The 17770-nt window shown below is 40.4% G+C and overlaps 1 protein-coding gene across 4 annotated transcripts in view; it reads right to left on the reverse strand.

Annotated features, from left to right (window-relative positions):
- Nrde2 (NRDE-2, necessary for RNA interference, domain containing) overlaps positions 1-17770 on the reverse strand; it is a 45154-nt gene that overhangs the window by 19709 nt on the left and 7675 nt on the right. For all 4 annotated transcript variants that reach the window (XR_013439214.1, XR_013439213.1, XM_005321316.5 and 1 more), the window contains exons 2-6: positions 14246-14354; positions 13016-13249; positions 9210-9359; positions 2297-2747; positions 952-1357 (exon numbers count right to left, since the gene is read on the reverse strand). Coding sequence is in view for 2 of the 4 variants with exons in the window: in XM_005321316.5 (XP_005321373.1) it covers positions 952-1357; positions 2297-2747; positions 9210-9359; positions 13016-13249; positions 14246-14354 (1350 nt within the window). In the remaining 2 variants the exon portion in view is untranslated. The remainder of the gene's footprint in view (positions 1-951; positions 1358-2296; positions 2748-9209; positions 9360-13015; positions 13250-14245; positions 14355-17770) is intronic.

Raw genomic sequence — 17770 nt, forward strand, 5'->3', positions numbered from 1 at the left:
TTCAGCGTTACAATGGTATAATTCCATTTGTTAAATAACATCAAGCTATGTATATAGCATATCACAAATAATTTTAAATATAAGACTTTTAAAAGTTACTCCATGGAATTTATTTTATTTTTTGGTGCTGGAGAGCAAACCTAGGGCCTCATACATGCTAAGCACTCACTCCCAATACCTCCAGCCCCAAAGGTGACATTCTTTATGTTAAGAGTGGTAAATGCTTATAAATTTATAGAGCACTATGTTTGTATTAGAAGCTAACAGTAATAACAGCAGGGAATTCAATAAAAGATATGCCTGTTAGGTGCCACACACTAAGCTGGACTCACCACATATCATCTCTATCTCATTGATGTTCACAATAGCCCTGTGAGCAGATGAGTTTTTTTAAACTATTGCTCCTGATGGGGGAACTGGAGCTCAAACAGGAAAACGAATATATATGTCCAAAGTCACACCAGAGCCAGATTCAAACTGAAGAGTGACGTTCTCCAGCTCCTGCATAACATGCTACCTCACATTACTGCAGAAATCTATAGTCTAAGCTCCTTGGAATACACCCAAAACATTAACAGCATAATAATATCAATAACGTATCTACGCACGCAGTCAGTAAGGCATCTCATGTACATTACTACCAGCGACCAGGTAACTAGGGGTTGTAACAGGTTGATAGCCAAAGCACTTAAAAGACTGTTTACTGGACTAATAAGTACAAAAGTTGGAACTTCATGTTCAGTGACATTTTCCCAACTACTGATTCTAAACAGTCCCCACCCCGCCACCAATACCCCTACCCACAGAGCTGGAGGGGAATCTTATAATCTACCAGAGTCATAACACTTTTTTAAAAAATTACTTCTGACAATTTAGACTTTTCTAAAATAAACCAAAAATAAGTCCTTTTTTCCAACTCCTCCCACGCAACTGGATCAGTTATCTTCTTACCAAACATGGCCTCTTCTATGCCAGGCAGCGCAGGGTGAGATAAGATGCTGCCATCCTTAACAGCAGACAGAGTGCTCAAGCACTTTCCATAAAGACTGTGAATTTTTGATATTGAAAAAGTGCTAAATTGGCTCTGGCAAAACAAAAGGTATTTCTGCCAAAGGACCGTGTTATTGGGATGTAAAAAGATCAGTTTCTGCCACTCTTTGACCAGCGCAGCAGGCTCCCAGAACTCCGCACAGAGCTTCAGCTTGGCGAGCTTGAGATCGATGCTGCTCTGGTTGCTCTCAATGGCCCGCTCCAGGATGGCCAGCTTCTTCTCCAGGATGAGCTTCAGGGACTTCTTTCTCTTCTCCTGTTCTCCTTCCTCCATAGCATACAGGCCAGGACTCCTCATGACCTCATCCTCAATGACAAAAACACCAATTTACTAACACAATGAGTGGGGACCTCCAGCGTGTCGACAGTGCTTGTGTAGGCTAACAATCCCCACGGGTTTCTACCTTGTCAATAACCACTCATTCATCATAATTCCTTTACATGAAAACTCAGTTCTTAAGATGCCTGTGTCACCTACCACAGTAGTCGTGATCTCTTTACTTCAACAGATTGACCTGCCTACTCTGCCATTTTTAACTTAGATTTATTTAAGTGTTAGTAACCAGCATATCGTGCCCTGAAAACCTTTTCTGAAGAGCCAGTCTTACCAATAAAACAGCCAAACATGGGACAGTGTCTAATGATAGCATGTGGTTCCAAGTGAAGACAAAAGACAGACCCATCTGTTTTAGGGAAACACACAGGGAGCACACAGGTCTAGCTACTGACTTCTGATTTGTGCACTTGGCCTGTGTTGTTTGTACTTCAGACTTGCCTCCCACTGCCTAGTGAATATCTACTCCTCTTGAGATTCTGTTCCTTCCTGAGCTAGGATGTGGCTTGGTGCAAGAGTACTTGCTCAGCACAAGTGAGGCCCTGGTTTTGATCCCTAGCACCAAAAAAAAAAAAAAAAAAAAAAAAGAAGAAGAAGAAGAAGAAGAAGAAGAAAAGGATTCTGTTCCAATCTCACCTTCCCTTGGGAGCCTGTCTTCCTCCCCAGTGGCAAGTGACTCCATTCCCAAATAACACAGCACAGCACTGACTACCCAGGCTGCATTTGTTCCTCACATCAGGCTTCCTCAGTGGACCCTGAGCAAGCTCAGGGAAAGGGCTAGAGCCTAACTATCTTTACATGCTCAGTGCCAGGTTTCCTCATGGCAGCTCCGAAAGTGCTGTAGAATAAAAGGGTCTGCCCTAATTCAGGAATCTCATTCCAAGGTATGGGAACCAGGACAGGGACACTTACCTGAAAAGCAACAAATGCCATCCACAGCTGAATATCCCGAGGGTTCTCCCGAACCTTCCTATTAAACTCCTCCACCTTTGCCTTGAGAAGAGCATTCTCTCTGTCCAGCTGTGAGTCTGGCTGCTTTGATTCTGCTTCTGAAGGACCCTGTCCTTGTAACCACTGTGTGGTTGACCGATCATAAATCCCCAAAGGATTCAACCAGGTTGTAACAGGAGAAGCCATATCATCCAAGTCCTTCACGGGGATAAACAAGACCGGCTCTGCAGAGGGAGGATCAGTTCTACTGCTAACAGAAACGCCATCAACGCTCATCAACCCCACACTCTTCTTCGTAAAATAGCGTTCAACGTGCCTGTGCGCACACTTCTTTGTTGAGGAAGCCCCTTCCCAAGATATGCACTGCTTCTTCGGGTTAATGCCCAGGCAGGAGTCTCCTTTCCTCTTGTATCTTTTTAAAAAAAAAGAAAAAAGGTTACTGAGGGAGTACATGTGCTACCTCAAAGTGCCTAAAGGCTCATTAGAACTTTAAACTCTTTCAAGTTCACTGCACACAAATTGCTTGTATTAGGGCTGGGGTTGGGGCTTAGTAGTAGAGCGCTCGCCTAGCATGTGTAAGGTACTGGGTTCGATTCTCAGTACTGCATATAAATAAATAAAATAAAGGTCCATTAACAACTAAAAAATATTTTTTTAAAAAATTGCTTCTATTTAGAGCCATGAGAGAATTAGCAATCAGCATTTTCTGCCAAGTCTGACTGCTTCCCCTAACAAATCAACCCTTGTTAACGTTTCCATCATGACCATCTTCTAGATTTTAGTAATTTATATTTTCCTGGAGCTTTGTGGTTAAAGTACTGCCATATTCATTATGTCATCTGATCATCACAACCACACACGACAGGCAGGCAGAAATCTCATCACCTTTTACATTGTTCCTAATAAGCACACTGAGCTGGGAACCTAAGCCATCTGTCTCCTACCTCAGTCCCGATTTCTCAATATCATCCTGTGTCCGTACGTAAGACAACATACAGGCCTAAGATTCTTTTTTTAGTCCTGAAACAAAGTATGTCAAATGAAATTACATCTGGCTATTTTCTACTCTAGAGGAAAAGAGGCTGGGTTCTTAAACGCTTTTATGTAACATGTAGGCGTCCCCAGAGTTACCAGCACATGACTACTGAATATACGCATAGGCAAAATGAAAGAAAATTTTGTACATTTCTGTATATAGTTAGCAAACAACCCAATTAAAGACTGAGCAAAGCGAGGCACAGTGGTGCACACCTGTAATCCCATCAACCTGGGAGGCTGAGGCAAGAGCATCCCAAGTTTGAGCCAGCCTCAACAACTTAGCAAGACCCTAAGCAATTTAGCAAGACCCTGTCTCAAAGTTTTAAAAAATAAAAAGGGCTGGGGATCTAGCTCAATGGTAAAGCACAACTGCATTCAATCCCTAGCACCAAAAATAAATAAATAAGTAGTGTGCTTGCCTGGCATGCACGGGGCACTGGGTTCGATCCTCAGCATGGAAAACTAAAAAACAAATATTAAAAAATTCTCTTTAAAAAAAAAAAAGGACAACAGCCGGCGGCTGAGCCAGGACCAGCACCACCAGTAGCGGAAAGAACCACTACTGACAAATACTGCCATGCAGGTGAGCCTCACAAACCCAACGCAGGGCGCCACCAGTCTGCCCCCATGGATTCTGACCAGGCTTGAGGAATCACGGGTGGGAGGAAGTTAGGAAGGTGCCTGCCGCTGGAAGCATGGGAAGGAGCCGGAGGAGAAAAGCACCAGCCACAGCGAGCCTCTCTTGTCATTCGGTCTGGCTCTCACAAGCTCTGCCTCCACCACACCGCAGGCCACTATGGTCTCCCCCTCCATCCTGAGCTTCTCCACTGCCCACAGCTGCCCTCTTGTGAACACCCTGTCCTTTGTCACTGCTCAAGTGTGATGACTTCCGCAAGATGGAAATGTTTTCTCCCCACTCGCCCTGCAGGGCTTGGATGTCCTCTCAGGAACTGACAGTCAACCCTAATTCCCAAATTCCTACAGGGATGATATTTGGAGGCGGGATCGTTAGAACATAATGGATCCAAAACGAAGGTCACCATCAGCATGGGACCCCCAAAGTGGGACTGGTGACTTCCCAGGAAGAAGGGAACAAAGTCCTGAGCTGACACAGTTGCTCTATCTCCCAGGTCCTCATGCAGCCATGGCCAGAGGCTGACCGTGAGCCACACACACCTGGATTCTTCAGTGAGTCACCGAGTCCTGGACCCCCAGGATTTTGTTAAAGGAGCAGAAAGCAGAGAAGACAAACCCTTTTCCTATCCCCCCCTCTCAACTCTTCCTAGATCACCTTAGGACAATCTTTCTGTATTCCAATATGAGTCAAAAACTGTAACGGGGCTGGGGTGCACCTCAGAGGTAGAGCTGTGCTCAGCATGCCTGGGGCAATACTTGAGCACCAAAACCTAAGGAGCGTAACAACAACTTGTAATGGGACAAAACAGAGTTAAATAGTTCTAAACACACTCCTCATTCCCTAAGGAACAAACTAAGTAAAACAAAAAAAATTATTACTGTCTCTTTAATTACTACTATTTTAATAGTATTGATCCCTTATTAAAAACATACAGTATTTTAAATATTCATATAACCTGTTAAAAATGTTTACTGAGGCCAGGCACAGTGGTGCATACTGTAATCTCAGTGACTCAGGAGGCTGAAGCAGGAAGATCGCAAGTTTGAGGCTGGCCTCAACAACTCGGTGAGGCCCTAAGCAATGACACCCTGCTTCAAAATAAAAAATCATAAGGGATGTGGCTTACTGGGTAAGCACCCCTGGGTTCAATCCCCAGTATGGGGGAGGAGTTATTTAGTTTTCTAATTTAAAAGTAATGGCTTCATTTTCTGTAGCAAAGGAAATGAAACTGCTAGAGAATCTTACTGGCTTATATTATCTACTTTCAGACATTGTTCTGTATACATTTGGATATTTGCACGTACACTTCCTTTTTAACAGTTGATATCACATAGTTTCAAGATTTCCTCCCTACCTTCAAGCTCTCTCCATACCAACAGTCTTATGAGAATATAATTTTTATTGGCTTCCAACTGTTCCACTGTACAGATGTGTACAGTTAACTATTTCTCTACTCCTGAACATTTAGACTGTATCTAAGTAATCACTTACCAAAGAATCTTAACCCACTTCCACTGTCCCAGATGGAACACCTCTAAAAACTAAATTTGGTATATAATTATAATTTTTTTTCCATTATATAATTATATATATATAATAATCAAATACTGTTGACAAATGTTATAACACTATATATATATATATATATATATATGAGCTTTAAATTATGATTTGCAACCTATTTTAATATACCTGTGTCAATTCTACTGAAATATTGGCAGATTTGAAAACTTGGGCCTTCAGAGGTTAACAAATTGGACAGAATTTAAGATGTTTTTTAATGCAATACCCCACCAATGAAGGTGCTCTTCCAATAAAGTTCTGTATCAAATAAACAGCTAGGCTTCACTTGAATAATTTAAAATTGGAACTTCCACTCTGGAGGTTCAATAAATGACACATCATGTGTACATTTTTAAATAAAAACCACAATAGTTGCCTGCCCGCCAAAGAAAGAAAAGGAAAAAAAAAAAGAGAGAGAGAGAAAACAAGTCATTAGAAGATAAAGAGGGAAATAAATTCATTTAAAAAGAGCACACAATTGTGCCTTGAATCCACTCAATAGGCCTGGGCCCTAGATGCCCATAAATTTACCTTTTCTTCAGTAGCTTCCATCTCATCTACCTTCACAGAATAAGAATACCTTAGTCCAAATTCCAATCCCATCATTGACTAGCTGGGTGAATTTGATCAAGTCATTAAAACCACTCTGTATTGGTCAGTTTTGCAATACTGTAACAAAATATCTGAGGAAGGCTAATTTATAAAAGAAAAAAGTTTATTTTGTTTTGGAGGCTTGGAGTCCAAACAGCAGGGTATAAGCTCTGAAGAGGGTGCCCTTTTATATCATCCCGTCATGGTAGGAGCATGTATGTATCTTTGTATTTACTTGGTCTCTTGCTCAACTGTTATAAAAGCAATAAGGATTCTGTGATGAGGACTCCACCTTAGGGACCCCATCTAATCTAGTCACTCCCTATAGGCCACACCTCTACACATCACAGTCAGATTAAGTTTTCATCCTCTTAATACCTTTAGCATAAGGCTTTGGGGATTAAACTCCTGCATGAGTTCAGAGCAATAACTCACAGTCAAACCACAGCACTGTCTGTGCCTCAGTTTCCTCATCTGTAATATGGGAATAGTAGTAGTCCCTTTGTCATAGTATTATTAGGAGGATCAAAAAATTTTACAGATGTATAAGTGTTAGAAGAGTGTCTGACACACAGTAAGGACTAGTAAATTTAAATTATTATTATTTTATAAAAACTGGCTCCTAGACATAAGCCAATATTTTGTCTGTTGTACAGCCAAAGAAATCATCTATTCAAAAATGGAGAAAAAAACTGACTGATCTGAATTTCACTGACAGTGTATCAGTCCTAAGGAATTTTCCAAAGGGAAAAAATGACTTAGCATTTGCAGGTCATACCCTGCTGAATACTCCTCCAACATGTGCCATGTACTGCTGGGGCGCTCATGCTTGTCGACGTCTTTGTTTTGAGTCAAGTCTGATTTCCTGGAACTTCCATTAGTTCTGGTTCCGCCTCCCTGAGTCAAAACTCTGTCAAACCACTTTCCAATGGACAGTTCAACAAAGCTTAAGAGACAGTGATCACGTCCCTGCTACAGGCCAAACATCCATCCCTTCACCTGGTTTTGACAGACCAGAGCTAATCAAATCCTAAAAAACGGCTCACCATCTGCTGGATGCTCTAGGTTTGTCTGCGTTCCTTTTCAAGTGGAACAGAAATACAGTATCCAACACAATATTACTACCACTGTCCTCTGACCAGTCCAGAGTGCTGAGGGATGACTATCTTCCTAGACCCAATTACTGACAGCTCTATGGCTATTAACCCAGGTAAGATTGCCTCACTTAAAATTTCTGAGTTACTAGGAAACCAACAATGCCTTAAACCTTTTAATAGTCCTATTTGTAATTTAGATTAATAAGGTCATGTTTAATTACTCTTCTAAGGCCTATGCCATTCATTGGCAAAACCTCAAGAGCCACTCTTTGTATTGTTTTCTCCTTTTTTCAATCTATTAATAAATAATAACCCTTTATAAGTGCACACCAATTTCCAATCCCATATCAAATATCTCTGATCTTTGAACATAAGAAAGGGCAGAAACTATATTTTCCATTTCCGAACAAAGAAAAGGAGGCTCAGAAAGAGAGGCAACCTTCCTGGGATTATGCTGCTAGTAAAGAGCAGTTAGAATGAGCACATGGGTCCCGTTTCCAACTGGAGAAAGCATCCTATCACACACCTGTCTCACATTACTTAGTTCAAATCCCAGCCCTGCTGCTTCAGGGCTACCTGATCTTAGGCAGTTACTTAACTTCTCAGAGAGTCTCCTCTTCCAGGAGCAGCCCTGAGCATCAGACAAGCTGACATTAAATGGAATGAGCACAGGACCATGGTACATACCTCCTGCCCAGTTACGTTTGCCGGCTTCCCCCTCATTTACTAGGTATCCACCATATCTCTAGCACTATCCTGTGGGAGCATGGAACACCAAACAAGACTTCAGGCAACGTTAAAATAATGCAAATATATATGCATACAGGGCTGAGGTTGTGGCTCAGTGGTAGAGTGCTTGCCTAGCATGCATGAGGCACTGGGTTCAATCCCCAGCATCACATAAAAAAAAAAACCAAATAAACAAAATAAAGATATTGTGTCTTTCTACAACTAAAAATTTTAAAATTAAAAAAAATATATATATATATGTATACATTTAAATATGATAGTCATTTAGTCGCAGTCATGAGGTTTTAGTCAACAGTACGCATACTATAATATGTACTGACACCCAAATGATACAACTGATCATAAAGCTGGAATTGTTTGTGTGTTGAGGAACGTTAAGATGAATGAGAAATGATTAAAATTTGGAGTAAGGTACTGGAAACTGAAATTTAGCCTATGAAGGGTAACCACCTCCAAAGTCTGTTGGCCTTATATTCCATGACTGTCTACCTTCAAATTGCTTTGCTTATATCTGTGTTTAGGAACAGAGATAGTATATTATTGTTCTTTATGTTCCCACATTTCCTACAAAATATTGTCAAATAGTTGTTGTTTTGAGAACAGAGCCTCAATAAGTTGCCCTGGCTGGCCCTGAAATCAAATCCTCACACCTCAGCCTTCTGAGTAGCTGGGATGACAAGCACAACCCTCCCAGCCATGCTTACTCAAATCTTTTTGATTGACAGATTACAGGGGAAAAGTTCAAATTCATTACCAAAGCAAATACCACCTATTTTTATGATCAGCTGGTGGTGTGTGCTAGAAATAATTTGAGAAAAAGTCATTACCATTAAAAGTCTTTTAAATGGCACAGGCTTTTGCCACTTTTTCAAGTGGCATATAGATTAGACCAAATGGTTTCCAGATACTATATCACAACTGATTATTAAAAGATATTTTTAGATTTATTCATTCGACAAACATTTACTGAACAGCAACTTTCCTAGGCACTAAATGAAGCAGAAGAAATAAAGAAGATTAATTCAACCTGACCTCAAGGTTTCATTTTAGAATATGAAATGTCACATGTGCCTCAACAACTTAGCAATAGATAAAACCCACCACCAGCTATGAGAGAGAGGCAAACCGTGCTGAGAAAGCCCAGAGGGGAAAGAACTCACTTTCAAAAGCAAAAACAAGAGACTGACACCATGGATACCTTGCAATATCCCCTCGGTAGAGAGACTTATACTCCCAGTTTGCAGGATCGGGTTTCTTATCTGTTCTGAAGGTTTCTCCTGTCAGAGACTGAATGTCCTCAAGCCAGACAGAACGAAGTCCAGCATCAGCAGCAGTATTATTTCCTTGACTGTGGGAAGAAGGAAAAGAAAGAGGCACTTCAGAGATCCTCCAGTGATATACTTGACATTTTCAGAAATATGGGAGTTAAAACCTTTCAAACCCCACATGGCATCCAACGCGCCTAAGTACATGCTACAGGGACAAGAGAGGAGTCCTATTCTGGGAAAAAGAGTTTAAAAAATAAAGTAAAACCTCCCACCACTAAATAACAAGAAAGGTCACCACCTCAGATATTAACCTGAGGGACATAGGTATTTTTTTTTTAAGTAGTTCATTTAAGTGACTATAACTGGAATTGCAAGTATACTTATAAACAAATTTTTTTTCCTAAAAAATAATTCTGCTCTGAGGCATTTAGAGTACTAGGCAGAGGAAATGATGACACACATTTAAAGGTGACAACCACTGACATTACAGTAAGCTGCCCTCACTTCACCTCACCAATAAGAAAGCACTCAAATACTTTATACCAACTAGGTACTTTTAAAAAAGAAAAGAAAAAAAAGAGCCACAATCTTGAATTACTCAGGAGTGGTCCCAGTGTCATTTCTATAATCTCGACTATTCCACGCTTTGCCTGTAGGTCTGTCTGGACCTCCTATAGAAAGGGCAGAGTCATGACGACCCCTGGAAGTCAAGACCCTTATTTATCTCTTTGAACCAAGTTGCAGGCTGGCAGACTTTCAGCTCAGTTACAAATGAATAAAACTGCTTCCCTAGGAGTTAAGTAAGAGGGAGAGAAGGGTTTTCTGGCATCCCAGAATTTTTCTTCCTCTAAAGAAAATCAGTTTATAATGCAGCTGACACAAGAGCTGCCAAAGCAGTCAAAACAGCCATTAACTGTTGCTCCATCTTGGCTTTAGCTCTGCCCAGATGCAAATAAGAATTCTGGAGGCTTCTAAACCATTCCTGGCAGGGAATACAAGAGAATGCTATTTCAGGGATTCAAAGTAGCTACTCAATAAATACTTATTGAATGATAATGATAAAATATATTGTGACTTGAATGTATTTGCCTTTAGGACAACTGTGGAGGGTTTTCTAACTACAAAAACCATAGGGGAAGTGAAAGGAGGAAGGGTCCACTGGCAAGAGATTGATGCAAAACAGAAATAAAAGGAAAGCCAAATGTGAGGCAGGGAGGAAGGGCCATCTGCAGCCCACCCCAGCACATAAAGGAGCCCTCATATCTTCCCTAGCAGCTATGGAGGTAGGAAGCAGGATGCCCTCTAAACTGTGTACAAGGTGAGGCAGCCTTCCCTTTAAGGTGAAGAAAAGTTCATCCCAGGAAATGAAGGTCAATTAGTAGCTGCAGCCTCTGGGGAAACTGTCCCCAGATCTCCTGAAGTGGAATCCCTCGTGGTATGCTGCCCTCCATGAAGCTGCTTTTCCCTGACATCATGGAAAGACATTCACAACTCACTAATGTCTCAGCACTTGTCTATGTGGAAACAAACAGTTCCTCCAGGTCGACCTTCCCAGGAAGAAACTATAGAATTTAATCACAAAAAAGCAAAAGAGAAGGATAAGAACAATCTATTTTGATCTCAGGTCACTCCACAAAATAACAAACTTACAAATGCTATCTGGGGCTGGGGTTGTGGACCAGTAGTAAAACACTTGCCTAACATATGTGGGGCACTGGGTTCAATTCTCAGCATCACATATAAATAAACAAAATAAAGTCCATTGACAACTAAAAAAATGCTATCTGAAAGAGAATAAAATCATGGCATTTGCAGGTAAATGGATGGCATTGGAGAAGATAATGCTAAGTGAAGTTAGCCAATCCCAAAAAAACAAATGCTGAATGTTTTCTCTGATATAAGGAGGCTGACTCATAGTGGGGTAGGGAGGGGGAGCATGGGAGGAATAGATGAATTCTAGATAGGGAAGAGGGGTGGGAGGGAAAGGAGGGGGCAGAAATTTAGCAAGGATGGTGGAATGTGATAGACATCATCATCCAAAGTACATGTATGAAGACATGAATTGGTGTAAACATACTTTATATACAAGCAGAGGTATGAAAAACTGTTCTATATGTGTAATAAGAATTGTGATGAATTCCGCTGTCATGTATTAAAAAAAAAAACAATTAAAAAATAAATTAATAAAGGTCACTTAAAAAAATGCTATCTGGATCATAAAACCAAGCAGAGGCCAAAATTAACAATCTTTCAAGTTCTCATGGTAGTTCCTATATGGTTTCAGGAAATCATTTAACACTTTCCTCAGCTCTAAAGAAACTATCACAATTTAAAGTAGCTTGCTTTGGAAATACAAAAAAGCTAAGAACACAGACCTATGGGGTGTAGCTCAGTGGTACAGCACTTGCCTAGCATGCTCAAGGCCCTGGTTCAATCCCCAGCACTACAAAAAAAAAAAAAAAAGATAAAATTCAAAGATATCAATAATATATTAATTCACACAGCAACAATGCACCGCAGCAGGCCCCACCAAGCACTTGGGGATGCAGCAGTAAGCAGGCTGGCCATGATCCTGACCTCCTAAATTCAGTCTGCAATTCGGAACCTTTTTGCTCAATTCCTTTTTTTCCCCCTCCTGAGAGAAAGCATGGGTTACAGGTATAGCACTTGAGACACATAGCACTAAAGAAATCTGGCTCCTCTGAGTAACAGAGGCAGGCAGTGCTCTTCACCAGTGGTCTGAGGACGCTGCTCTGGGATCCCAGAGGGGTGCAGTGTTTGCCTCTCTGTTGGAAACACTCAGGGTCAGCTCCACAATTCCTGAAGCAGAGAGCTCTCACTGGCATCAAAGGACTTCCAAGCATACAAGAAAAGCAAATAATCCCTGAGGGTTGCAAAAATCTTAATGGCACCATATTTTTAAGTACACCCTGGAAAACTACTTAAAATTTTCTTCTAATTTGTAGGAACTAAGAAAAGGAAAACGTTAAATGAGTAATAATTCAGTAGCTTCAGCATATTCTATCTGTTCCGTCTCACATACCTTTCTATGCAGAAGGATGTTCAACTACACAAAGAGGAAAAGCTATATTGAGTCCCTATGCTGTGGCCTCTCCGTGGAATGAAATTCCACAGAGCAATTGGTTCAAGGCAGATGAGCAGAGTGAGATATGGGGACACCAAGTCACCCAAGAAAGGAAATACTGTGGTCACAAGCTACTCTAACCCTTTTAACACAGTGTTTCTAAATAAATGTGAAATTAAAAAATGAGAGAGATAAAAAACAATTATTTAAGAGTTATATTAACTGAACTGAAAAAATAGAGTGAGACAGGGAGAGAGAAAGCATGTATAGGAGTAACTGAACAAAAAACATCAAGGCTAAGAATTAAGAGGCTTCGGTTAGTCTCTGTTAGGGTAGAAACCAACAGTCCTCAGGGATGGAATCCTTCACTGTGTAGTGCAGTGACACACAAGCCCACCATGTGGCATATAAGCCATCTTTGAGAAAGCCCAAATCAGATTTTGACACCATCATTACTGTGTCTAAGTAGTATTTCTCAAACAAAATAATACCCCTAAATTTTTTTGACAATTTTTCTTTTGCTTTTAAGCTGATCTAGTGATAGAGATCTTTTGAGTGACTGGCTAATTATTCAAATGTCTAACTTGTGGCAACAATCAAGACAGAAAATTCAAATTTAAAGTGCTGCAGTATCTGAGCAGAGCAACATACTTGGGTTTCTCAGCTTGATTCTGGCTGCTTCTGATGCTCCTGGAAGATCTGTCCTTTCCTGAATCAGAATCTGGCTCAGACTCGCTGCTGCTCGACTGCCGGTGCTTCCTCTTGGTTTTCTTGTGGTGCTGATGCTTCCTTTTTTTCTTTTTTTCCTTCTTCTTTCTCCTGCTTATTTGTGTGAGCTTTCTGCTAGCATCACTTTCATCTGAAGGCTCTGATTTCGGAGGACTCCTTTTTGGGAAAATCAATTTAGAATTATTTTCAAGAGAAATAGAAAAAATTATATATAAATAAGAAAATAATGCAGGTAAATATGTAATAGGGAGCTCTATAAAACGCCCATAGAGACTTACTATTTACCCAGATACTGCACAGAACCTTCCTGGGTTACAAATCACCTTAAAGACTTTAAGAACTGAACCTCAAATAAAAATGGATGAAGGAAAAATTTTCATATTAATAGTTTCCTAAATCTATACTTTCATTACATACACATTTTTAAATAAAAGTAACCTATCAGTAACTTTATCAAATAAAGCAGTTTTTAGGCACATTATTAAAAGTACCTTTTCAGGACCATATATTATGCTGAAATGTCCTTAAGGTCAAAACAAAAAGAGGTTTAATTTGTGGTCCTTATTTTTAAAGATGACAATGAGCTCTTCTTCTAATTACCAAAATCTCTACAAACTCCCTCTTGGATATTAATTATTATCAGTTTCCAAAGGCTTCCTGCACAATTCTAGTACAGGATTTCAAATACAGATCACCTAGTCTACATCTGTGGAAGAGCACGTTCCTCAATTCAATCATCTACAAAAGGTCTTTCATAGCTGGGGAGCGACGTGGCCACTTTGCTTTCTTAAATGTTAGTCTATGTTATATCACACAAGCTACAACACAAGAAGTGCTGAAAAGGCAACTAAAGAAATACCCAAATTCTAATCATCTAAAGATCACTAATGAAGGTAGCAAAGTACTTGAGAATCTCAAGTAATTTCTCTCATGGCCACCTAACTAGGGACTGACTGTCATGCACTTACCATTGCAAAGGGGGAAGAAGGAGCCCTCTGCAGGGGTGAGGTGGGAGGAAGCAGCCAGAGGTTGCCTTATTGAGTACAGGGATGAGTTCACTCACTCTTTCATCACAGGGCTTTCGAGGAGCATCAGCTGAGCTAAGCTACAAAGTGGACCAACAAAGGCTAAAATCCACCTGTCAAAAAGTACCTTGTTGGTGATGACCCTTCAGAAACAAGAGCTGTGGCCTCTTCAGTTTGTTGGCTCAGGGTAGTTACAGTTCCGACACAAAAACTTGGGTTACTCAGCCAGTCTAATTCTGCAGATGCAAAAGAGAGAAAGGATCAATGAAAATTGGCTCAATATGATTTCTAAAGCAGGAAATCCATCCGTCTTATCTGGCTTCTCAATTCACAGCCAAAGTCAGTCAGACATTTTGAACACCCCATAGAAGCTCAACAGAATCCATGAAATTTTTATTTCACAGGGCACGGCACTTTAACGTGCTCTTAAATATTTCAGACTGAAATCCTCTTGTGGTATCAGGCTGCAGCTTAAGCAAAAGCCACATAACAGGTGTGGCCTAAAAGGTAACCTTGTTTTCTGTATTCCATCCACATTGTTTAACAAGCTTGAATGCTTCCAAAGCATTAGGTTTTAGTAACTTCAAATTTGATTCATACAATCATAAAAATGAAAAATCAAATCATGCAAAAAAGCCCACCATGCTTAATGTTCTGACAGAAGGTAAAGATCTTTTTTACTATATCCAATGCTCTGTCTACATGTAGTAACTTAACAAACCTTTCCTTGTAACAGTACTCTTCTTTGGAAAAAACACACACACACAGGGCTGGGCTGGGGCTGAAGCTCAGCGATAGAGCGCCTGCCTTCCATGTGTGAGGCACTGAGCACTCACTGAGTTCGATCCTCAGCACCACATAAAAATAAATAAACAAAATAAAGGTATCGTGTCCATCTACAACTAAGAAAATATTTCAAAAAAACACAAGATGTCAAATTTTAACGCTGAAATTATAAAAATGTTATTAAAATTATCTCTGGGTGTGAGATTAAATATCTAAAATCTTTTTGTGTGCTTTCCCATAATTTCTGACTTTTCTATAATAAACTATTACTAAATTGCTCATTTTCTAACTTTTAGGAGTCTTGGCTATGAAAGGAGAAAAAGCATAGGATGGAAGTAGCAAGGGGTCCCACAGAGAAGTGGCATTTCTGCTGTCTGGCTTTAGGATGGGAGGCCATAGCACACACACATCTGAGGAGGAGGCCATGAGACAGAGAAAGACGTAAGAAGTAGCTGCAGTTTTTAGTAACTTAAGATATAATTTACATGCCACAAAGTTCACCCATTTAAAGTGGACAACAGTTTTTAGTGCATTTAGAGTGGTGCAATCATCTCCATAACTTTAGAACATTTCATCATCCGATAAAGAAACTTCACTGGCAGAGCAGCTGATTCCTGTCACCTCCCCTTGGCACAGGCAATCACTGATCTACTTTCTGTCTGTCAGATTTGCCTATTTTGGACATTTAATATAAATGAGCTCATATAACATGTGGTCTTCTGTAACTGGCTGCTTTCACTTGCAAAATGTCCCCACTGCAGCACACACCACACACCATTCCTTTTTACCACCAAATGATATCCCATGTCATGGCTATACCGCTTTTCATTTAGTTCTCCACTGATGGACACTAGGGCTATTCCCTCTCTGTGGCTATTGTGAATAGATATTTAGGAGCAAAACTGTAGATAGATATTTAGGAGCAAAACTGCTGGGTCACATTTAGCATCCTGAGGTGCTATCAGCCTATTTTCGAAAGTAGCTGCATCATTAGATTCCCATTAACAATATATGAGGATTCCAATTTCTCCACATCTCACAGACAATTGTCACTGTTGTTCTGCTGATTATAGTCATCCTAGTAGATATGATATGTTATCTCAATGTGGTTTTAATTTTCATTTTCCTCATGACTAATGATATTGACATCTTTTTAATCTGTTTATTGGCCATTCACAGATCAAAGAGAAGTAAATATCCAAATTCTGAGCTGTCTTTTTATTATTGAGTTCTGAAAGTTCTTCATATATTCTGCATTCTGTCCTTTATGGTAACTGTATCTTACTGAGGACATATCAGCACACATGCTCCCTGAAGACAGGTCCTTTGTTTTATTCACACTGTATCCCCAGCACCTAAGGCAATGCCCGGCACATGGCAGGTATTCAATGACTGTAGAAAAGAGAGGAAGGAGAAAAGATGGAAAATTCCAAAGAAAAAAAGAAATATTAAATAGCACAGGAAAAAGGGAGAGAGAGAGACTCCAATTTAGTGTCTACAGTAGGCCAAGCACAAGGCCAAGTTTGTCCATCCCTTACATCTTTTAATCCTCATAACAAGGCTCCAGGGAAGTATTTTGATGTCCACTTTACAGAAGAGAAAACTAGGGCTCAAAGGATTAAGTAATTTGTAAGGTCGTATCTAGTAAATGTTAAGCACTGTTACTGTTCGTGCAATCTTTCTTCAACTGTCTCCTTTTTCCTTCTGAGGTTGGCTCACTCCCGCAGGGCCTAATTCCTGGCAAGACATGTGGAAATAGTTCCTGTTGCTAAGATCAGAATTATTTCCAAAACAATCAGATCCTATCATGGACAACAGAAAAGCGGGAAAGATGGAACAAACATTATGCTGGGAGAGTGCTCAAACCAGAATGTCTTTCCACAAACATCCCAGATAACAATGACAGCTGAAAACAAATATAAACACAAACATCAAAACAATGCAGAGTGTGTGACTCTCAGAGTATCTCAGAAGGTAAGAGACAAGGCTGCTTAAGAATGCAGCTGATGGGCTGGTGGCTCAGTGGTAGAGCACTTGCCTAGCATGTGTGAGGCACTGGGTTCAATTCTCAGCACCACATATAAATAAATAAAAAAAAATACACATTTAAAAATAATAAGAAGAAAAAGAATAAAGCTGAGGATTTGACCACAGAACTACTGGGAAGAAAGTAGTTTATAAAGAACTATAATTCGCCGGGCATGGTGGCACACATCTGTAATCCCAGCAGCTCAGGAGTCTGAGACAGAAGGATCACGAGTTCAAAGCCAGCCTCAGCAATGGCGAGGCGCTCAGCAATTCAGTGAGACACTGTCCCTGAATAAAATACAAAAATAGAGTTGAGGACACGCCTCAGTGGCCAAATGCCCCTGAGTTCAATCCCCGATACCAAATTTAAAAAAAAAAAAAAAACACTAAAATTCCTGGGTTTTGACCCCAAATCACCATGGACCCTGTGTGTGGCCCTCATCTCAAAGGGGGAAAGATATCTGTAATGGTTTAGATCTAAAAACCCCACAGAGATCATTTGTTAGGCAATGTAACAACATTCTAAGATGAGAACTGTAACCTCATCAGTGAATTCATCCACTTAATGAAATAATCTGAATGGACTACCAGCTATGACTGTAGGCAAGTGGGGCATGATTGGAGGAAGTAGGTCATTGGGAATGTGGTCTTGGTCTAGCCCTACCCCGACCCCTTTCTCTGTTTCCTGCTACCGTGAGCTGAGCAGCTTTCCTCTGCCATGCCCTTCCACAGTCATGTCTGTGGAACTAGTAAGGCCCAGAGCAATGAAGCTGGCCAACTATGGACTAAAACCTCAGAAACCACGAGCCTAGGTAAACTTCTCCTCCTCTAAATTGTT

Source organism: Ictidomys tridecemlineatus, chromosome 5, assembly GCF_052094955.1.
Source record: "Ictidomys tridecemlineatus isolate mIctTri1 chromosome 5, mIctTri1.hap1, whole genome shotgun sequence".
Classification (NCBI taxonomy): Eukaryota; Metazoa; Chordata; class Mammalia; order Rodentia; family Sciuridae; genus Ictidomys; species Ictidomys tridecemlineatus.